Source organism: Lepidochelys kempii, chromosome 8 (assembly GCF_965140265.1).
Source record: "Lepidochelys kempii isolate rLepKem1 chromosome 8, rLepKem1.hap2, whole genome shotgun sequence".
In the NCBI taxonomy this organism is placed as follows: domain Eukaryota; kingdom Metazoa; phylum Chordata; order Testudines; family Cheloniidae; genus Lepidochelys; species Lepidochelys kempii.
The window spans coordinates 12,180,698-12,205,026 of NC_133263.1; the positions used below are offsets into that span (position 1 = coordinate 12,180,698).

Sequence of the window (24,329 nt, forward strand, 5' to 3'; positions counted from 1 at the left end):
ACCCTGTTTTCAATTGCTTATAACTTTGCCAAGCTTAAACCATTTGAGCTGAAAGTTTGCATGCAGGGTGTCAGCCTCAAGCTGATTACTAGTATTAAATTTCAGCCAAACTAGTCCAGCCATTTCCCTGAATGAGGCTAGGAAAAATTACATTGGTTTGCTCACATTAAAGAATTCTGGCAACCTTTTCTTTGAAAAACTTTGGCACCCTCACGCCTTGGAGCAGGGACTTGAAATTCGTCAACGGGGTAGCCTTAGTGTCAAGGATAAGCTTTTTGTCATTCCCTGTGAAAATCTGCTGAAATCCATCCAAGTTACAAGCTTTAACAAATCAGTTTATATACCATGGGTGGGCAAACTTTTTGGCCCAAGGGCCACATCTGGGAATAGAAATTGCATGGCGGGCCATGAATGCTCACAAAATTGGGATTGAGGTGCAGGAGGGAGTGAGGGCTCTGGTTGGGGGTGCGGGATCCAGGATAGGGCCAGAAATGAGGAGTTTAGGGTGCGGGAGGGGGCTCTGGGGCAGGGGTCGGGGGCTCTGGGGTGGGGCTGGAGATGAGGAGTTTGGGGTGTAGGCAGGTGCTCTGGGCTGGCACCAAGAGGTTCGGAGGAAGGGAGGGAGGAGGATCAGGGCTATGGCAGGAGTGTGGGAAGGGGTGCAGGTGCCAGATGGGGGTGGGGGCTCTGGGGTGGGGCTGGGGATAAGAGATTTGGGGTGCAGGAGGGTGCTCTGGGCTGAAATCAAGGGGTTTGGAGGGCAGGAGGGGGATCAGGGATGGGGCAGGGGGTTGGGGCACAGGAGGGGCTCAGGCTCCCAGTGGCTCTTACCTCAAGTGGCTCCCGGAAGCAGTGCATGTCCCCTCTCCAGCTCCTACACAGAGGCGCAGCCAGGGGGCTCTGCACACTGCCCCATCCGCAGGCACCGCCCCAGCAGCTCCCACTGGAGTGCCGGAGGGGGCCATTAGAGTGCGCAGGAGACGGAGCAGGGAGGTGCAGCCCCCGACCCTGCTCCCCAGCTGCAGCGCCAGAGCAGGGCAAGTCCCAGACCCTGTTCCCCAGCGAGAGTTCGTGGACCAACTTAAAACGGCTCACGGGCCAGATCCAGCCCACGGGCCATAGTTTGCCCACCCGTTATATATGCTCTATAGAGACTTTGATTTTAGAGCCAAATTCTCCAAAGATTCCATACGGGGCATCTCCAGAAGCTGGAAATGGATCACTTGATGATTACCTGTTCTGTTCATTCCCTCCGAAGCACCTGGCATTGGTGACTGTTGGAAGACAGGATACTGGGCTAGATGGATCTTTGGTCTGACCCAGTATAGCCATTCTTATGTAGGGGCTGCTTTCCCTGCAATTGCAGTTCTGGGCTGCTGTGGGTTATGCCAGGTCTGGGCACCTGAGTAGGGAGACACTCTCTTCTATTCTCTCAAGGACACCCTCCACCACCATCTTTGCTGGGCCTGGGCAGCAGCAAAGAGGAAGCTGACTGATTTGAATGCAGAGAGAACAAAGCCATGGGAGGAGGAGTGGGGAGAAGACTAGATTGGGACAAAAAATGGTAGAAAGACTGGGACTGCAGGTTGGTGCGGGGGGGGGGGGGAGAGGAGAGAAATGGGGCTGGGATTGGGGAGGAAATGTGGGGGGCCTGGACATGGAAACTGAGAGCAGGGAGGGAGGAGAGATTGGATGAGAAGCAGGAATGGGGGAGACTGGGACAGAGATTAAGTTGGGCAGAGGGGGGCAAGGAGACAGATCTGATAAAGAAATGAGGTGTAGGGGAAGAACTGGGATTGGATTTATTATAACTTAATTTATTGTAATGTAATAGTTAAAACAATAAGGTCAAAATTAAATATTTCAGAATATTTAATTTGGAAAAAAAATCTACTTTCAGATTTCAATTTTTAGTCCTGAATCAGAATGAAACAAAATTTAGAAATCTCTATTTCTATGGGAAGGAAATTTCGTTTTTTCGACAACTCTAGTTCCAATCCTGCTAATGACCCATGTCAATATGATACCACCTAATGGAATTTGTTGATTTTTTTCTGTTTGCTCTTTTAAAAACTTAGAAAATTACACACATACAAACCTACATTAAAAGAACAATACTGTATTAAGGTTGCAAAGTCAAGCACTCAAAAGTAAGGAAATGCCACACTTAAGATTGCTTGTGCAACTTTAAATTCAGCCCCCTTGTGCTTATGCATTATGACAGTCTAATTACAAAGGCAACTTCCTAATTTTTGAGTGCTTGATTTTACAATTATAATACTGTTCTTTTAATGTAGTTGTGTGTTTAATTATCTAAACATAATATTAATATAGAAAATACTTGAAACAGAGAGCACCAACCTATACATTGTTTACTATGCACATCACAAAGGACTAAATAATAAAACTCATTTTCACCATTACAGAAAGTTTTATTCAATAATTAGAACAGGCTTTCGTGGTATGCAAGGTAAATATAATATACCATAAGGATCTGAGTCAAATCTTTTTAACTGTTTTGACATAACACTTAGCAGTTCTACAAGGCTTTTCATCGTCAAAGTGCTTTAAAATAATTAATTAGTCCCTCCAGCACCCCTGCAAGGTAGGTAAGTAATTTTACTTCACGTTTATAGATGGGTAAATGAGGCGGACTTATTCCAAGGCCAGAGAGAGAATCTGGGCCAAAGCCACATTTAGAATTTAGGAGCTTCCTGGCTGCCAGTCCTATGTGCTTAGACTATGCCAGTCTCTCAAATATAAAACAATATTCAACCATAGGCAGAGATCCTAGTAAAAACAACAAGCAAAGCAACGAAGCAAGCCAGCCAAGCCTAGCCTTTATTTCTCACAATATAGCTTTAATGCTAGCTTTTGGAACATTCTTAATTTTGGTCTCAATGTGAAAGGCGGCTCTGCCTAGCCACCATCTCACCATGTTTAACATTTATTATTTCCATAAACTCACTTGAAATTATTTGTATTGCAGTACTACCTAGTGGCCCAGGTCAGGCATCAGGGCTCCATTAGGCTTCATACTGCACAAAAGCATAAAAAACAGCCCTGCCTCACAGAAAAGCTTGGTATCTCACCAAGTAAATAATGTCTTTCTTAAAACAAAAGGACAGTCACCACTTAGAAAACTCTCCCAAGATGCCCTACTTGTTTAACAGCCATCCAAACATTGCTTTGAGCAGTGTCAAAAAACTGATAATCCTGGAGTCTCTCAGCATGAATAAATCATAATGCGGTTCTGTCGTCAGCGACTCTGCACCTGGCATTATACACTGCCTGCATATTGAGGGAGCAGATTGCTTTGCAATTCAATTCATTATGTGGCAGAGAGAACACAATAGCCATGTGAGTGGTAAAGTAGCTCCCAGCACAGCTAAAAAGTCAGTATTGTTGTGTGATATAATTTATGAATGACTTTGTATTGTATACTTACGGTCTTATGGAAAATTAACAGTTACACTCATTTTCCCCTAAGAATTGCATCTGAGAACTGATCTATACAGTAAGATGTGGTAGACTGCCTGGAGTCTGACTCACTCTGTTCTAAATATATCCAATCGCCTTGAAAGCCAGGTCACTTAGAACAACCAGACCAGTTTAAGTCAATCAAAACTGGCATTGGATAGCTTTTCTGAGTAAGAGCCACTATACTCCTTTGCATAGTCACAAGCTATAGTTTCTAAAATGATCCATCCCTATCCACATTTAGTGTTCTTAGAGTACTTATGACAGAGTAAAGTATTTAGACTGTCTACATCCACTCTGTCCCCAAAGTGCAGCTGCTTGGATAAGTATAGTCCCTCTTACTCCATTATTACTGACACCATAGGAGCAACACAGGTTTTTGGTATTTTTCTAAAGGGTTTCCCTAACAATGTAATTACCCACACTGGAATATAGCCAGGACACAGGAATGAACACACCACTCCTACAAAAACTACCATATTTAATGACTGGGACAGAAGGTTGGAATACTCCATCTTACACTCAAAGAGGATGGCTTTGCTTCTCTAACTTTATAACCATTCATGAGACTAACAGATTTCACCTGCCTACAAATATTTAATAGTCTTCTTCTTTACATTTGACTTTCAAATGACTTTTTCAGTGTAATATACAGACTATGAACGTTGGTATACCCACCACTTACTATTCCTTCCCCTTCCTTTGTATCTGTAAAGACCACATAATGTATTGTTTGTTTAAAACAGGCAAATATTTCAGTGCTATGGTTTTGGTTTTTTGTGAGAGTTTTAAATCTAATCTCAGAAGCCCAAAACTACACAAAAATAAACTGGTACATGCAGCACAACTCATGAGCAACTCTAAAATAACAAATTGTCATTCACATGCAGTGAAGGGAAAATCAAAAAGGAAGTACAACGGAAGTTTGCATAGTGTTGTTATAAACAATAGTATAAACAAAGCTTTTAATCTATTTATGTACTTATATGACACCCCTCCTCATGACTGTCATATTTAAGCATCAACATAAGGATAATTTCAAAGTTATGAAAACTACCTTGGCTACATTTTCCATTCAATAATAAAAGAGTTGCCGCTTCTCTATTTTCTGATAACTCGCAATAAAAGTGGGATTTTTTGTTAGGCTACAAATCTGCTGGCCCTTGCTTATAAAGAACACTTGGCCATTTATCACTAACAAATACAAGCATCAGTTTAGCAAATCCTGTACCGAAGAAAAAAATTAAGTCATATGGTGACATCCCTGCGGGGGTGAGGAGGTGGAGGGAGAAATCTGATGTAGTTAGAGGTCTTTCCCCTTTCTCTCTCTCTCTTTAAAAAGAGCTGAAAATATATAATGTAGGGGGCAAAAGGAAAATAAGAATGGATTTAAAATATAATCCATATAATAAATGGCATAACATTTGCAGTATCAAATTTAGGTCACTTGAAAACATGAATGAAGTAAAGTAGAAGGAAAAGCAGCATCCCTACATTCACAAGAGATGAGTTAATCTAAGGCCTTATTGAAAAGTAGCTCACAATACTGCCACTCCATCTTCTTTAGAAAGAGAACAACCAAGTTTCAGAATGGTGTAAAACAAGAATAAAATATTTGGTTTTAATGTATTGACTTTATTAATAAATATACATCCATATGGTGATGTAAATACAGATCATGAAGATTACTCCATTCCCATACACATAATTGCACATGAGTAGCTCAAGTTCATGGACATAAAAACAAACAGCATCTAAACAGGCTTTTTACAGCAGAGAACAGGGTGCGGATATTAGTTATTTATTGGGTAATTGACTCCTCCAAAATAACCTGTGGGAAAAGCAAACTGTGAAAGATTAAGGAATCAAAGTGGTCCAAATTACTACATGATACGCAAAAACTTCCTAACAATTTAACATATCATTATACTTTGCAAAAATTTTAAAACATAGATTTACCTACATGGGGAAAATAATTGCTAGAAAAAGGCTCTAGTGTGTCTACTAGAGTTCAAAAACACATTTAAGCAATTTTAAAATATATGTATTATAATAATAAAGGGAACAAACTTTTGTGATCAGAAATGAAGTTTGCAGTTCCAAGTTTTTATGCTTATGATCAACTGCTTTGTATTTTTAATTTTCTGTTGGAATAGCATTAAACTTTATTGTACATGTAATACAAAGAACAGCAGAATCACAGCTAATGTAACCTTCAGACAAATAACCTTGAATTGCTCTGCCTTTTAAAGCTCTTCAAAATGGAAAAAAAAAAAAAAGTGAAGTTCTGATATCAATTACTTAATATGTTGCAGATAAAGGTAATTCTTTCCCCAAACATATGACTCCATTGACTAGGTTTGGTTTTGTCCTGACTGAATCCAAAGAAAACTTCCAGACAAAATGAAACTGTATTATTTCAGAACAAAGATATTTAATGGTTCTTGATATATGAAGTTGTGTGTGATTAATTAAAAGCAAATACGATGTATAAAGAATGTGTTTTAATGACAGAGCTAACAGTTGATATTTAAAAATTCCACTTTAGTATTAAAAGTTAGCCACCTTCTGATAGATCTTTTTCCTGCCAATATGTGCTGCTAGCATTCTGAAAATGTACAGTGCAAAACTTCAAAAATAGTAGCAAAATTATTGAATTCTAAAGTTTATGTAATTTTAATTAGAAATTGAATAGCAGTTACGGGATGTATTTTAAACAGTGGCCTTTGAGTTGTCTCCCTATTACTTAGGTTTCACTTATGTATAAATAAGACATTAGAAATGTGATATTTAAAAAAAAAGCATTAAAAACACAAACTTGACATATAGATCATTTTTCTCAACAGTGTTAATACATAACAGTAACCCTATCTTATGAAGAGCAGAATTGTTGTACATAATATAAAATTAGCGATTTACCTTACAAATAATGTTTTCATACTATAGTGGAAAAGGCCAGTTTTCCCACTGATAATATCAAAGTATAGGCATCAACATGCTGTTTCAGTGTTTGTCATGACAACAGACAGTGTTACAAAAAAAGCACAATATATTTTGTAGGTTATATATAATAGAAAAAGCAAAAACATTTGAAGATTCCATTCGTATTTCACTTTGACTTCTTGACTTCTCTCTCTTTCTCTTACAGCATGACACCAGTAAACTGCAGTTATGGATAAAATAAACCAGAATGAGGAAGTGCCCAGCATTGCACTTTCTGGTCTCATTGCCAAATCCAAGGTGCCAAGTGGCCCTTTACAGATGCCATGAACACATTTTTCTACTTTAGTTCATCCTTTCACAATTGACAGTGTTCATTCTTTTTACTGGGATTATATTTAATCTGATATTAATAAACACTATAATGAATATAAATTGTTTAGATGATTTCATTATTTCATCCACATACTTGAATACAAAATTCATTATTCTAGCAGAACAGTAATACATCTGCATTATCTCCTGACACACGGCACAGCACCATTGAGTAGATGCACAAGTGAGCAATGAAACGGGTGAACAGGATAAACAGAAGGAGGTAAGAAGTGGCGTTATGCAAAGGTACATTGGTGACATGCAACGTGTTCCTTGCCAGCGAGGTGTGAAACTCCTGTAGTTATTACATTCAGCTGAAGAAGACTGCTTTCCAGGAAGAGTTCAGGAAAGGGCTTAAAGCAGCCTTTTGTTGAAAAATCATCTGATAAAACAGCCAATATAACACATATCCTGAGGGTGAATTAGCTCATGTTAGCTTTTTGTGTGTATCAGAAGTTACACCATTCAGAAAAATTACTAAGAGTGTCATATTTTTCAGTTTGTTGAGGAACAGAAAGTGTAACTTGACTTTATAGCTTCAGCATGGAGAAACTATATTTTAGTAGCAGTTTAGCTGCCATTAGTTTACACATTGACTAAGGAGCCATCCAGTATTGTTGAGGTTCATTGTCTTAGTTGCCAGTGCATACATAGTCCCCCAATCACAATTCAACACACCTATTGTAAAGTACAGCATAAAGTCCAGCTCATTATGTGTTAGGCATCACTGGAACACCTGAAGGCTTGCTGCTTTTTTCCTGATAAAAAAGGTATGAAACATGACATCTGTTTCTTAAGTTGTCATTATTGAAATCAGAGTTCTCATCAAAATTACAGCAAGCCAGACTTTATCTTACAACAAAAAGTATTGGTACTGTTCATTTTCAGCAAAAGCTATAATTAACCTGAAAGATTTCTGTTCCCAAAAATCTGCAAACATTATACAACTCCCACTGGTATTTGAAGCTACAAATTCAGTATAATTTTAAACTATATTTTAAACAATTTTTATGTAAACTTTCTTCCAGAATTAAAAGCTTTAACTCAAGCAAGAGATATTTAGAATAAATATAACAATATGCAATATTGAGGAATGTTATTTTCTAAGTATAGGTGGGTGTGTGCATATTACACACATATGCACACGCGCACTTTTTTAAACCAAACACACACAGTTGAAAATGGAACTGGTTAGATGCAGGAAAGGACTCAGTTTGAGTCAGAAAAAGATATTTATAGTTAACCAACATAGTTTTTCAACTTGCATGCATAGATTAATTCCTATGAAATGCTTTCTATCTGGGGTCTAGCAATTTGGTAAACTGTATCCTGTTTGAACCAGCTATACAGTTTGCTATTATGAATCATGAAAATGTTATCCTTTGGTAGATATATAAACTTCCATAACTTAAATATAGTATAAATGTTAAACAATGGGATAACTTTATTCCTGGAAAAACTAAATCTGAAAAACTGGCAACAGTGTAAAAACGTTTAATCTATAAACACACTAAACTAGTACTTTAAAACTTATTAACTGCTGCCATCAAAGCACATACTGTGAAGGCAAAAAACAGCTTATATAGCTATTTACAAATTTAAGAACATTCTGTTTAATATTACTGTCTATTCAGTTTGTTACTAGAATTAACAGTACTTATTTTGTAGTTATTTATAAAATATATCAGATTTTTAATTAATTATTTGCAGTTTGGTATATGTACTCTCAGGCATTTTTAAAATTATACAGCAGAATCCTGTAAGTAGCAGAACTACAAGATCTGCCACCACCTAAAGGCAAATTAGCTCATGTTTGTAAGGCGCTTTTGAAGATGTAAAGCGCTGCATAAATGTTTATTATTATTATTACACATTTTCAAAAAAATATTTTTGGAACATCAGTGAGACCTGACAATGCTACAGTAGAGCAAATAAAAACTGCCTGAAATTAGCACTTTAAAAAAAATAGTTTTTAAAGTTTCAAAATATTTATGAACAATTGAGGTCTGTTTCAGCTCTAGCAAAAGCGGAAAATTTAGTTTGCTCTCTATTCCCACCTATACAAAAAACCCACAGGCATTTCAAAACTGTAACAGAATTCTTACTTGTAAAATAGTCCAGAATTGTTTGTTTTGTTTCATCAATTATAAATTCTTCTGGACAAGATCTTTATTATGGCTTAGGCTCACTTCATAGCCAACAGCCAAATAATGTTTTCCTGCTTATTTCAATTTCTTGGTGCATAATCACACAATTAAATTTTCCAGAAGTAACTGTGAAGCTCAGGATATGAGTATTACTTTAAGGAAACACAGAAGGGCATAATTTAAGAGTTTACTTATAAACCTATGTAAAAAACAAAAACAGAGCCATACCTATGCCCTTTCATGTTACATTAAAAATTAGTGGATTGCACGTTGGACATATGAACAAAAAATAAAATTTGGAAAGCCAAAGTTATAGAAATATTACATAAAAATGTGAGAAACATGCCAAGACTCAGCATTTCCTCATTAATCCTTTTTAAACTATCTAATTCCTTTATTTCACTCATTGGATTGTTTGACTTTGCTACTAGTTTCACCAGCAGCATGTACTCCTCTGTTATGCACCATAGGATAGGGAAAAGCTGCACTGCCACAAGTATAACTTAGATTTGCAAGCCGTGATAGAGCTTTAATGCTACCTGGAGGTCTGCCTGGGCTGACTTTGTATCCTGCAGCTTTAGTTGTACCCAAGGGTCTGCCTGGACTTGTTTTAAATCCAGCTGCTTTGGTGGTCCCAAGAGGTCGACCTGTGCTGGTTCGGTACCCCGCTGATTTTGTGGTCCCCGATGGCCTTCCACGTTTACCAGAACGGTTGAGGTTTTTCTTTTTCTTTAGTTCATCTTTTGTCTCTATATTCCTGACACTGGTGGCCTGCAAGTGTGTTTCATTTAACGTGTCTTGTCTCTGGCATGCAATTGGTTTGTGGCTGACTGTGTGGCTGTATTTGCTTTGCTGTGTAGAATATAAGTCAAACTGATCAGTGGATCTCACATTGTCTTCGTTAAGGCAAGAACTCTTGCCAGTCCCACAGAAAGCTGTATTACTGCTGGCAACAGGATGCATCATTTTTCTACCAAAAATAAAAGACAAATATGTATAAATATATAACATGACATCATTTAACCAAAAACATTCTCTTTTCCAACAGCTATGAAGGTTCCCTAAAATTACCCTGAACTGGCTGGAATGCAAACCACTTAGGCAAACAAGATGTCTATCAACAGATTCAAAAAATCAAAGGTAGCATGACATTTAAAAAAAAACAACTTTCGAACACATAAAATGATGTAAGAAGTGCATCAACAATAAAATTTAAATGATCTGGGCTTGAAATAGCCTCTCACCCACAGTGGAAGCTTTCCAGGGTGAATCTAAGCTTTCATTTGGGGAAAACAATTCTAGCCACTTAGTTGCATCAATAACCTATCAAATGAAAAGCAATATAGTGTCATCTTCCTGATTCAGCAGATGGCTCCCAGTGCTTCTGCTGCTGCTGCTAAGTTTTCCATAACTGCTGCAGTGTGAAATTAACAATCAATTTCACTACTGCTATCCAGAACTTTGTGAAAAACAAAAAATTGATAAGAATCCAGTCAATTTAATTCTGCTGCAAGCTAAGAAAGCTACAAACATCAGCTGAGGTAAGTACTTAAACTAGTCACAGGCAAGAACTACCCTAAAACAAACGATGTCAGCAAGTAGATTAGCAGAGACACTCTCTCCCTTCTGCCACTCCATTACCACTATCAAAGCAGGCAGCAGACTCTGGAACAGCAAGGGGAAACCAACAGAGAAAAAGATCACTCTCTCAATTCATTCAGGGGGCTTGAAGGATGTTGGAGCTTAAATTTATCCAACACCTACTAGCTTGAGCTAACACCCTACTAAAATGAATGTGGTCAGCTCACATCTCTCTGAGTCATGGTTTAAATTGGTTCCCTTTCAAACAGAGTTGGATGACACTTCAAAGTTTTTTTTTTCACAACCAGAAGTAACTGTAAGCAGTAGGTGCTCAGCACCTCTGAAAATCAGGCCAAAACCTGCCACGAACTATTCCATCCAAGTACACTTTAAGCTACCTTTCACAGCATCAAGAAAAATATTGGCACTTGAGAAATAAAACTTGCACAGCACAATTCCTCACTATACTTGGCATAGCTATTACATCTAAAAGCATCAAATTCACTCACACAAATTAAGAATTGAAACAAATAAAGCACACAATATGTAAGGTTCACAAAACTTCCAGAGAGAACTGTTATACAGAAGTCACCCAGCCAACCACGTCTTTCCGAAAGAGTAATGTATAGATAGATACATTCATTTTAACATCTTTAAACAGTGACTTGAATTTTAAAATTAGTAATTTTGTTACTATACCTCAGATACATTATTGTAAGGTGCATGGAACTTGCACTGACATTAATGAGAGTTCCTTGTGTGCTGCAAAGGGAAAATATTCCCCATAACCATTAAAGAGCTGTTCATGGCTCATGGAAAACTCTTGAATATTCTAGTTGATCAAGTCTGCAAATATACCTTATTTTACCTGCCATCTTTCCAAATGCTTTATAACATTCATGTGAAATAACATTTTCTTACCAAAAGACATAGGACCAGATCTGCTTTGCATCAAACCACTAGCAAAATCTGATGGGATAGAGCTGCCATAATCAGTCACGAGAGGATCAAGTCACTACAGAAGTAACAGCTCCTACACCATTATCCTTCTGTGCCCTAGCTGCTGACATAAGGGGCATGGCTAGGACACCCTTAGACTTCACTGATAATCAGTTGCAGCTTCAGCTTGGGGCTGTTGGCAGCCAATGTACCCTTTAAGCTGGTTTAACTTAGGCCTGGGAACCAGACCAGCACATAGCAGTCACAGGATAGAGGGAGTGCAATGGTCACATTAGCACACAGCCTATGCTGTGTAGTTCCTAAGCCATAGCTGATCATCTGGCACAGAATCTTTTGTTTATGAGATCCCAGTGGGTCACTTTGAAATTATAGTACTAGCAGAAGTACAGATCCTGCATAGGACTCCATCAGCACAGACCCCTGTAATATTGCAGAGTAGCAAGGTCTTCAACGGTGGGAATTTTTTTATTTATTTCCCTCATATAAACAAGGTTTTAGATGAGTAGCTAGTGATATCTTTAGATGAATGCCAAATCTAGCTCTCACCATCTCCAGTACTGCCAATTCCATAACCTTCTTTGGCAGCTTCTCCCATTTCTGAAGAGTGCATCTAGTGATGCCAATTTTTCCTAAAATATTCTCTGGTGTAGCCCATCACTTCTTGTTCTGTCCTTGGCGATGGAAAATAATTGATTCCTATCATTTTTAGTACATCCCTTTAGTTATATGTAGGCAGCAAGCAGGTCTCTTTCTCTAAACTGAACATGCTTCAGTCTTATTTTTCCAAAGCTTTTATTATGTGTGCTTCTTTCCTCTGACCTTTCTTCAGTTTAACTCATCTTTTATTAAAACTTGATATCCCAAAATGAATGCACTGTGCCCCAACTCAGACTTAACCTGTGACTGGAACGGATTACAGACACAGGTTATCTCCCCAACACTACTAAACACATGCCCAATACCCATATTAATAAAAATTCTGAGTAGTCTCTAATCAGCTATGTAGCCAGCTGAAAAAAAGTATGTGTTAAATAAATGAATCTTTTTTCCATTATAAAACCCATTTTTCAGCAGTTTATAAAACAGCCATAAACATTTGATCCAAGCAGAAATATGGAATGCAAGGCCTCAGCCAAAGAGTGACAATTGATCATTTTTAACAATTTATTTTACTGGCTTTTAAAGGTACAAGGAAACCAAAGAAAAATATGTCTTACAGATTCATACATATTTGCACAAATCCCCATCAATACTGCAAAGCAATTGTGGCCTGTTATGTCAATAATCTGCAAATTAAGGGTTTATAGCATCCTGTACCTTTATGATGTACTGTAACAACTTCTTACATATCACGTTAAGAATTCACACATTAAAAGGAGTGACCCTTATGTTCCAGAGATTTGCTTTAGATTTTTTTTTAAATCAAACCAGCAGAAGAAAGTAATATCACAGCCAGATCTTCAGAATAGCTTCATAGGGTAAAAATCACCAAAAACCGTATCAGCACTCTTTGTCTGCACATCACTTCAGTGCACTCTAATCCTAATTCAGGTACAAAAAGGTAAGCACCTGTCTACGATGTTCCAAAATGGGTTGTCTGTTGCCCAGCTGGTAGCACCCCTTTAAGGCCATGTCTACAACTGAGAATTGATCTATTTCTAATTGAGTTAAGCACGAACTGTTCAGTATATTCATATTAGCCAAGCTTATTTATATTTTGAATCACTGTAGTTTTGCCTCACTTCCACACTAGCACCATTTTACCCCTTTTCTGTTGTAATGTCTTCTAGATTCCTATCATGCAGATCCCAGCACAAATCTCAAGAGCAATGGATCCTGGGAGATTTGAAAAGGCCACCAGTGCACTCTTGGACAGCAGTGGAAGGACAATTTGAACCATTTTAGCACTGTCTACACGGAAGCTAAATTTATACAGGCTGAAACCATTCAGACTAAGACAGTATGTAACCGTGCTGGAAGCAAATCTAATCCAAACACTATCTGGAATACACAAATTATTTGGAGTACATGTACATGGTCATGAAGTGCCTTCCTTACAAGCATGACAAGGAGACCACAGTTTTCAGCATGGCAAATTTCTCCAGTGTACACTAGGTCAATAGGCCTTTATGTTAAATATAGGGAAAAAAGAAATATAACAAATGGCTTAGTGTAGCCAAACTTAAATAGTATCACACAATTGCTTGCAGGGTCTATTTACTGGCAGAAAGAGTTCACAACAATACAAAAGTTGAGTCTCTTTTCTCAGGTCTGACATCTCTCCCCAGCCACCTCTCTCCTTCAGAGGGCATAGCATTCATAGCAGTTGTAATCAGCTCCAGTTGGGCATTTCCTGCTTCCTAATGCTTGCATTAACCCCTTTCTAACTTCTAAGGTGCATGGGTATATAAACCTTATCACAGTGCATGTGTAAATATGTGAACATGATTTTACATGTGCAATACTTAAATATAGATGCAGTAATAATGTAGTTCAGCACATCCATGTTTTAAATGGTTGTTATAACACAGATTCTCTGTGCACTATAATACAGATTTGTTGAGCAACATATGGTGGAGCAGTCATGAAACCATAGTTAAGGTTGCATTACAATTTCACTTTCAAAGTAAGAATACCTAGTAATCCTGTGTTGTTTAGAAAAGGACAAAAAATGTAAGATACAATTTGGGAAGGGCACGAATTTTTGGTGTGGTAATAACAGGTAAGTAGTTAAGTGTCTGTAAAAAGCAGTCAAAAATCTTCTGATTTTAACACAGTCTCACCTCTCTTTCGACTCTTCATTATAGTTTACATTACAGAATTTCCTGAGACTTCTCATGACATTTAATGCATGCATGAGGGTTCTGCAAATTCTCCTTTTGTGTCACCAAGTTGTATTAGTGTAATGGAAAGATATAACAAATAGCAAGCAAGCACAACATGCATACGATGCTAGATTTGTAAATGTTGATATAATAGCTGAGAACATTATCAGAGTAATAATCAACATTTTTCCTTCAATGTCTCATTTAAACATTGGCACACAGACTCTAGCTTTCAGGAGGAGCTCATGGCTCTCCAGTCTGCATTAGAGGCCCAGTCACAGAGAAAATTGGCTTCAGCTGAGCAAGAGCAATGTCACACAAGGAATCGGACAGAATGACAGAACAGACACAACGATGCACAAGGGAGGCAGTCAGAGAGAGCACTGCCAGGCAAATAACCACCACCCCAAATTACTAGCACCATTTTCCTCCTATTCAGGGTCTACCATCCCCTGCCAGCTGCATCCCCTCTCCACACAGGGAACAACAAGGAGTCTTGCCATGGCTTCCAACATCCACCTCCCCAGCCACTCCAACACTACAGCAGGGAGTTCTCACCCCCAAATATATACCACTAACATGTAAAATGCTGCAACTTCATCTTTGTGTACATACTTGCACTTACTTCTGACAAGTGATAAAATTCTCTAGAGAGAGATGTTACCTGTCTATACTTGATGATGTCAGAATTGACACATGAGGAGCAAAGCGCAGATCACAGAGAATGTTTCAGAGTTCTTGCAAAAGGGGGGAGTCTGAAAAAAGGTGAGACAATCCAGTTAAAAACAGACGACAGGGATGTTTTTGGAATGCTTATTATTCTCTCTGTATCGATCAATTTTTTCATCATGCTATGAAAAATTCAAGTAATAGTTAAGTTTACATTCCTTGTTTTTATTTGTACCATTTTCAATGAGATTTTTACAAAATAAAAATGTTCAGCTGAAAGCTTTAATGAAATCTTAATTATGTTGTCACGACCATCCCTAGCATAACTCTACTGAGGTCTGAGTCAGAAGTTCACCTTACAGTGGGAATTACAAGAATGTTTTCTGTGTGTTGCATGTCTGTCCACAGAGTGGACGTGACTTTGTTGGCAGAAGGATGTAGAGTATGAGCGAGTACTGGTCTATACACAAATTTGTACTGGTTTAGCAAAAGGTGTGATTTAAAACCCATTCAGTTAAACCCATGGAATTGTGTGTGTCGACACTCTTAAATCAATAAGAAAAGGAGTACTTGTGGCACCTTAGAGACTAAAATTTATTTGAGCACAAGCTTTCGTGAGCTACAGCTCACTTCATCGGATGCATCCACTGAATGCATCCGATGAAGTGAGCTGTAGCTCACGAAAGCTTATGCTCAAATAAATTTGTTGGTCTTTAAGGTGCCACAAGTACTCCTTTTCTTTTTGCGAATACGGACTAACACGGCTGCTACTCTGAAACCTGTCTTAAATCAATGTAAACCTGGCTGCTATTGGTTTATCTTACACCTGTAAACTTAGATGAGCAAGGTAAACCAATATAAACAGTTGTAAACCAATATAAGTGCATCCTCACAAAAGTTTGAACCAATTCAATTAAATTGGCTTTTAAACCAATCTAACTTAAACCAGTGCAGCTTCTGTGTATAAACAAGCCACAAGAACAGTTAATATGAGAGATGGGTATTATGGTAGTGAAAAATATTACTTTAGCTACTCATTTCCCTGCTTTTAGAGGTTTGTGTTGGTGTCACTTAAAAAACTTCTTCTTTCATACGGTGATAGTCAAACAATGAAAGCAACGGCATGACTACAGCTGGATCTTAAGAAGTCTTTTATCCAGTCTAAAGAAGAGGGGGTAGCCATGTAAATGGCTGAGACACTTCCAAGAAGAGCATGGATTGGGCAATAGTCCATGATGTGTCTGACAGTTTGCATCTCACCACAGTCACAGTTTGGTAATTCCCTTGCTTTCAATCTATGGAGTATGTGTATCTTCCATGTTAGATGCGGATACGGTTTAGAGCTGTCCATATGCATGTGGGGAAGAGAAGCTTGGCACTTGCACAGCTGGGTCATCGATTAGATTTTTGTTTGGTACATCAGCAGCCACCCAGGCTTTAGACCATCTTCTGCGAACATCCTTATCTTCCATAAGGAGGGCTATGTCATGAGACCAGAAAGGTTTTCTTGATTTTAGTCAGTGGCGAGGGGGTGTTAAAAATTATAACTGGTTGTAAACAAATGGGGTTTTATGGTAATTTCTTTTTTTTAATAGGTGTTGCTGCGGCAGAAGGAAGAGAACAACAGGCCAAAGGATTTGGAAAAAGAGGAATGGGTGGCCTAGGGAACTCCCCTATAGCAGAGCATGGGAGCTCTAAGTGCAACATAGGAGTCAAGGAATAAGATCGTCTTCCCTGGAACTTGCAAGGCATTTCTGATGGGGATGCCTATGAATCTTGGGGACAGTAGCAGGTCCAAGCAGGACAAGATAAACCCTTAATGGCAACCTCAATAATGTTAAAGCAGATTAACTTCCCAAATACTCTGAATGTTTAACAGTAAAATGTGCTGATCTGTTATTACAAAGCATAAAATCATAGAAATGTAGGGCTGGAAGGGCTCTCAAAAAGTGATCCCGTCCAGCCACCTGCACTGAGGCAGGACCAACAAAAACTCCAAGACCATCCCTAACAGATGTTTGTCCAACCTGTTTTTAAAAACTTCCAGTGATGGGGATTCCACAACCTCCCTCGGAAGTCTATTCCCAAGCTTAAATATCCTTATAGTTGGAAAGATTTTTCCTAATAGCTAACCTAACTCTTCCATACTTCTTATCCTACCTTCAGAGGACATGGAGAACAATTGATCACTCTTCTCTTTATAACAGCCATTAACATATTTGAATACTATCATCTCTCCTCTCATTCTTCTTTTCTCAAGACTACACATGTTCAATTATTTTAACCTTTTTTAATAGGTCAGGTTTTCTAAATTTTGTATCATTTTTGTTGCTCTCCTCTGGACTCTCTCCCATTTATCCACATCTTTCCTAGAATTGGACACAGTACTCCAGCTGATGCGTCACCAATGCCAAGCAGAGGGGGACAATTACCTCTAGTATCTTACATACAACACTCCTGTTAATACATCCCAGAATATTAATTTTTTGCAACTGCATCAGATTGTTGACTAATAATCAATTTGTAATCCACTATAACCCCACATCCTTGTCAGCAGTACTGCCACTTAGTCAATTATTCCCCATTTTGTAGTTGTGCATTTGGTTTTTCCTTCTTAAATGAAGCACTTTTATTAATCTTTATTGAATTTCATCTTGTTGAATTCAGACCAATTCAATTTGTCAAGGTCATTTTGAATTCTAATCCTGTCCTCCAAAGTACTTGCAACCCCTTCCAACTCGTTGTCTTCTGCAAATTTTTATAAGCATACTCTCAGCTCCATTATCCAAGTCATTAATGAAAATGGTCCACACCCAGGACCAACCCTTGAGGGAACCCACTAGATACACCCTCCACGCATGACAGCAAACCACTGATAACTACTCTTTGAGTATGGTCTTTCAATCAGTCAGGCACCCACCATTTAATAATTTCATCTACACCATATTTTCCTAGTTTTCTATGGACATGTGAACATCATGTGGGACTGTGTCAAAAGCCTTATTAAAATCAAGATATATCACATCTTCTGCTTCCCCTTATCCACTAGACCAGCAACCCTGTCAACAAAGGAAATTAGATTGACTTGGCATGATTTGTTCTTGACAAATCAATGCTGGCTATTCCTTATCACCCTATCATCCTCCACGTGCTTACAAATTGATGGTTTAATAATTTGAGGTTGCCACTAAGGTTTTGCATTAGAATGCAAGTTTGATAAAGTTGGGTACATATTGCTTTTTGGGATCTCCTGGAGAAGGAAGTGAAAGCCTTATGGAGTGTTACCAACTGTGACCCAGGAATCTCTTAGTACTGACAGGCACAGGGGATGCAGAGTGTTTTACAGGGATCTCTGAGGGCAGGTTTATGCATAATAATTCATAAAAGCATGGCATGTGAGGTCCCTGAGAGCCAGTAGCCCACTGAACATACTAATCACTGCAAAACATATGTATGCATAACATTTAAAGAGTTGTGTCAGTACTGAAAATTATGTTTTGAAGGCAGGTAACTCAGAAGTGACACGTCTCAGACAGGTTCCTTTTAAGCAGATGGTAACAGACACTTATCTGTGTGTCTGGCTGTGTGTTAGGCATTATACATCTCTCAATGGATGCTTGTTTGCATATTGAGCCAAATGTTAATCAAGAGATTGCATAATTTTCAAGAGACGAAATTTACAGGGAGAAAAACAGCAAGAGGGGATCTTGTTTACAAATAAAGACAATGGATTGTTGGGGTATATTTAGAGGTGGATCCTTCACTGAGGAGGCAAGCTAATAGTGTCTGTCTTATGAATGGAGGGTGACAGGCAGCCAAGTCTGGCTATAAAATGTTGGAAGGACTTGAGCACTGCTCTATAAGACATGAAAGTATCTAGTTAAGTCAGTCTAGGTCATAGAAGGCATATTATGATTTCATTTATATGTAACCATTTTCAATAGTTCCACTTTCTATTACTTAAATCTCTATGTTACTTGTTTTCACAATAAATGTACCTAAGTACTGTGTGTTAAGCGGAGTGGTGACCTGAGGAATAACTGGTAAGCTGGGGTATACTGAGAGTGTCCAGTGGAACAGGGGCTAGAGACACTAAGTAGATGCCCAGAGGTGGATGGACAGGGTACATTCTGATGAAACCTGAACTATCACAGTTTTTGTTTGTGTTAATATAACCTTATGCTTTAAGCTTAGAGCAACTGGGACCTCTCTTTCACCCCTATGGTCCACCCGACAAGATGATGGAAACTGTGCTAACCCTATGTTTAGATCAGCTTCTCAGTTCAAAGAGACAGAGAGGGTATTTTTAAAGAATAATGCTAGCCAAGCCATGTTACAGACAAACCACTTAGGTTATGTCTGCACTCGTGCTGTGTTTGATGACAGTTGTCAAACACCATGCCCTCTACTCCCTCCTTAACCATGGGTTAGGCTGCTTTTGTGGACAGGGCCAAAAGATGTTCAACACCAGAGGTGGAAAGCATGAATAACCACTAATAATCAGTTGATCATAATTTCTTTCAATGTGTATTGAACGTGGCTCAACTTATCTACATTAATGGGACAACTATTTCCAACACAGAAAGTGGAGTCCTGTCCACAGTAGGGAGATTTCCCCCTAATGTTAACACCAGTTCAGCTCCACCAGTGGTAACAATATAAAAAGGAAGTTGTAGTGTTGACTCACAGATGGTGTTTTTAACACTATTGATAAGACCCATTCTGAAGAGGTTTACCTGACGCAGAGTTAAAAATTATGACAATAACTGGTAGCGCATCTACACTATGGCTCTCAACACTCTGAGCACCATTAGGGTTGAAGTTGTGTTGAGAAAAATGAGACATTTTAAAAAATGGTCCTAGTATCCTTGCTATAATTGTGCTAGAAATAATGTTTAAACATAACTAATCGTATTTTCTGAAATCTCCTGCTACTGAATTACCAGCTCCATTGGTGGCTATCACTGTGATAGAGCTAGTGCAGACTTGGCACCAGCATTATATCATCTCGTCATCTAAGCTTGATTAGAACAAGTCTGCACGATGTGATAATAAAAATGCCAGAAGTCACCAGTGTTCTATCTGCACTAGTATTCCCAGCTGTCGCTACGACTGGTGAAGCTGCAACAGTGGAAGAGCAAGGTAGAATGTTTGTAAAGTCTAGTGTATACAAGGCCATACCATGGACAGTACTGGGATGGTGCGAAGTGTGAAGCTACAATGTTATGGAGTGCAGGTTCCCAAATGTGCCCCAAATTACTACTGGAGGAGCACATTTTACCTTTGAACTGCCAAAAGAAGCAACACACATACTATATTGTTTTTACTGCTTCACCCAAGGATACAGACAATGAGAGATACACGGGCAGTACAACATCTATAAAATGAACTATAGCCACAAATAAAAGGAACAGTACAAATACCTAAAAAAAGTTAATATTTATCAACTCTTGTGAAATTAAGACCTTGTTTGTTTTTTAAAACACTAAGTGCTTACTTTTGCAACATGTAAATAAAGCTTTAAAAATAAAGTTTATAAAAAGAAACGTTCACCTATCTTGAATGTTCCAGTGAATTAAATAGGTTTATCTCAATTATGTACCCAGCAAAATAGACAGAGCATAAATAACCAAATATCTATGTATCTATCTTTTATTCAATACTCCATTAAAGTACATTCACCTGCAAAAAAAAACAAAAAAAAACAAAAAAACCCAGCACAATTGTCCAGTTTTTTAATATTAAATTTGAGAAACACGCCTAGTCTGTTAAATGGGTAGAGAGAGCTTTCACTCTGAGATTTTATTAAAGCAACATATTATAGGTGTTCTGATGACTATATTACCATATAATGTCTCTTTACACAAAAGCTAACTGTTGTAACAATTCTCTGTTTTTTTTTTGTTTCTGACATTTACATAACAAGGATTTGTATATTTGTTGAAACTTCCTAAATAAATTAAATATGCACAAGCTACCTGTAAATCCTAATCTCCAACACCAGCAAACTTTGCATGTAGTTTTTCGAAGTCCTATCAGCATTTCTACAACACCACCAAGACACCTAAACAGACATGCCAAGTACAGTCTACTTCTGAAGCTAGATAAGAGTTTCCCAAACTGCAGCCATGAAGCATTTCCTGGTGACCCATAGAAAGTAGACTGGTCACATAGTATGACTTTTCATTTTGCACTTGCTAAATTATATTTTTAAAATCTAAACAAATATTAAATAATTCCTAGTATTTCCCTTCTATATAGACAATTGTTATAGATGCCACAAGGATGTCAAGACACTGTGAATGACAGGAGAGTTAGTGTGGATGCCTGACTTGGAATAAAGCAGTCTATTTAACTCTCTTTGCACTAAGAAGTGCTCTATGAAATTGTTCAGAGGTTCCTGAACCAAAACAAGGTACCACAGATAAATTAGAATTGTGATCCTTGGCTTGATGACACAGAGCCAGCTACTGCAACCCTTCCTCATAGTGAATGGCACTTACACAAGTAGCCTCACTGACTTCAATGGAGCTACTTGCTCAAGCACCATGCATTAGGATTAGAGGTTGCAGCGGCCCTGCATTACCAAGCCAAGTCATAATTTACCTAGGATAGCATGTGTTAGGTTTAAAGTCCACTTGCTAGGCATATTTAACAATTGCCACTTGGATCCTTACACAGAAACACAAACATACACATCTATCTGAAGAACAATAAAAAATAATAAACTGGAGTAAGAGACCCTTTGACCCTTGTATACTGAGGAACCAGTTGTAACATATTCATTTATTTTTCTAATCATCTTAAACTAATCTAGGGTCACACTCCAAAAGCAACTTCTTGCTACTTCTGTATTTTGTGGAGAGTTAGAGAGAACAAAATCATAGTATTATTCCCCTTTACATATATGCCCAGTGATAAACAATAAAATAAACAATCAAGACAAATATCCACTAGCTAACTGCACTGAAAGTGTTATATACTATTAAGTACACACTAAAGGAAATAAATAGGTACTATTTATATGCACTAATGGAAACGTGCATTATTTACATGCATTACAATAGTACAGTATATACTAATAAACATGCACAAAAGAAAATGATCAGAGACAATGCAGATGCACTCAAATGATGTGATAATGAAAATATGCACTATTCATGTACATTAAACAATATGCCCTAATAAATATGCACTGTTTATATGCATTAAAATTCCATGCACTAATTGAACTATGCACTAAATGGAAAGTTCAAAAAATGTGAATTAAAAAGAATATGAACTAAAGAGAACAAACAGATGATTTCAAGGCACTACAAAGACTCTGTACTAAGACAACATGATGTTCAGCTCTCCTTGCTGCTTAGAGGCCAGAGAAGTGGGCAACAAACAAGAGGGGGAACAGGTTGCACAGCTGCCCCCACCCTGTGGGCATCTGAGTTGGGGTGTTCCTCCTTGCAGTATTTGCAGGGGAGGTTGTCCAACTGCTACCCCAACCTCCAGGGGAGCTGAGGGGTGCCCAGCTGCCACCTCTATGGGGCACTGATAGAAGGAGATGGGGAGTGGCCCAGCTCTATCACCTCCCCCTCATGGGCACGGAGATAGATATGTGTTTAGAGGAGTTCCCAGCTCTATCACCTTGTCCCTGGAGAATTAAGGAAGTAGAGGAGGGGCAACTTTACTCAAGTCTGTCACTTCCCCACACCCCACAGAGAAAGGAGACCTGGGAGAGTGGTGTTAACCATGTTGCCCCAGGGCAATAAGGGAGATGGGGGGTCCTGTTCTGCCTGTCCCCACCCCCCCGGCACTGAGGGAGGAGATTGGGGGGACCCTGCACCACCTGTCCGTGCCCCCGCAGCACTGAGGGAGGAAATTAGGGGGGGCTCTGCTCCGCCTGTCTCCGCCCCCCGGCACTGAGGGAGGAAATTGGGGGGGCTCGGCTCCGCCTGTCCCCCTTCCCCCCCCCGATCACTGAGGGAAGAGATGGGGGGGCTCGGCTCCGCCTGTCCCCCTTCCCCCCCCCGATCACTGAGGGAAGAGATGGGGGGGCTCGGCTCCGCCTGTCCCCCTTCCCCCCCCCCGATCACTGAGGGAAGAGATGGGGGGAGGCCGGCTCCCTCCCCCAGGCCCTGCTCCGCCTGCCCCCCCCCGGCGCTCAGGGAGGACATGGGGGGGCGACCCTGCTCCGCCTGCCCCCCCCCCGGCGCTCAGGGAGGACATGGGGGGGCGACCCTGCTCCGCCTGCCCCCCCCCCCCGGCGCTCAGGGAGGACATGGGGGGGCGACCCTGCTCCGCCTGCCCCCCCCCCCCGGCGCTCAGGGAGGACATGGGGGGGCGACCCTGCTCCGCCTGCCCCCCCCCCCCGGCGCTCAGGGAGGACATGGGGGGGCGACCCTGCTCCGCCTGCCCCCCCCCCCCGGCGCTCAGGGAGGACATGGGGGGGCGACCCTGCTCCGCCTGCCCCCCCCCCCGGCGCTCAGGGAGGACATGGGGGGGCGACCCTGCTCCGCCTGCCCCCCCCCCCGGCGCTCAGGGAGGACATGGGGGGGCGACCCTGCTCCGCCTGCCCCCCCCCGGCGCTCAGGGAGGACATGGGGGGGCGACCCTGCTCCGCCTGCCCCCCCCCCGGCGCTCAGGGAGGACATGGGGGGGCGACCCTGCTCCGCCTGCCCCCCCCCGGCGCTCAGGGAGGACATGGGGGGGCGACCCTGCTCCGCCTGCCCCCCCCCGGCGCTCAGGGAGGACATGGGGGGGCGACCCTGCTCCGCCTGCCCCCCCCCCGGCGCTCAGGGAGGACATGGGGGGGCGACCCTGCTCCGCCTGCCCCCCCCGGCGCTCAGGGAGGACATGGGGGGGCGACCCTGCTCCGCCTGCCCCCCCCCGGCGCTCAGGGAGGACATGGGGGGGCGACCCTGCTCCGCCTGCCCCCCCCCCGGCGCTCAGGGAGGACATGGGGGGGCGACCCTGCTCCGCCTGCCCCCCCCCCCGGCGCTCAGGGAGGACATGGGGGGGGCCCTGCTCCGCCTGCCCCCCGGCGCTCAGGGAGGAGCTGCCTGCGGCCCCCGCCGGGCCCGGGGAAGGGGCTCCCATCCCTCCCGGGTGGGTGGGTGCCTGCTGACTGAGGCTCCATCTTGCCCGCCCGCTCGCCACTTCCTCCCGGGGCTCGGCCCGGACCTACCCGCGGGGCTGCCCAGATCGCGGCGCCTCCCCTCCTCGGCTCCCGGTGTCGGAGAAGCCCGGATGGGACGAGTCCGTGCGGCCCCCTCCCCCCAGCACACAGCGACCGGGCCCGGCCGCGCGGCTGCAAGCGGGGAGCGGCGCTGCGGCGTGCGCGGGCGTGCGGGGAGCGGGA

The 24,329-nt window shown here is 41.0% G+C and overlaps 1 protein-coding gene across 3 annotated transcripts; it reads right to left on the reverse strand.

The window, feature by feature from the left end:
• Positions 1–5,094: 5,094 nt before the first annotated feature.
• Positions 5,095–24,329, reverse strand: C8H5orf24 (chromosome 8 C5orf24 homolog). Of its 3 annotated transcripts, XM_073355533.1 has the most exons (4): positions 24,156–24,327; positions 14,973–15,063; positions 9,482–9,912; positions 5,095–7,553 (listed from the first exon to the last, which is right to left on the reverse strand). In XM_073355533.1, the coding sequence occupies exons 3-4, from the start codon at positions 9,906–9,908 to the stop codon at positions 7,513–7,515; spliced, it is 468 nt and encodes a 155-aa protein (XP_073211634.1). In that variant the 5' UTR covers positions 9,909–9,912; positions 14,973–15,063; positions 24,156–24,327; the 3' UTR covers positions 5,095–7,512. The 3 variants fall into 3 exon arrangements, with proteins under 3 accessions (XP_073211634.1, XP_073211630.1, XP_073211631.1); XM_073355529.1 differs by having other exon boundaries at positions 5,095–9,912; positions 24,156–24,329; XM_073355530.1 differs by lacking the exon at positions 14,973–15,063 and having other exon boundaries at positions 5,095–9,912; positions 24,156–24,329.

Bases quoted from the DNA above. Each gene is read 5' to 3' on its own strand.
- C8H5orf24 (XM_073355530.1), bottom strand. From the start codon at position 9,908: ATGATGCATCCTGTTGCCAGCAGTAATACAGCTTTCTGTGGGACTGGC.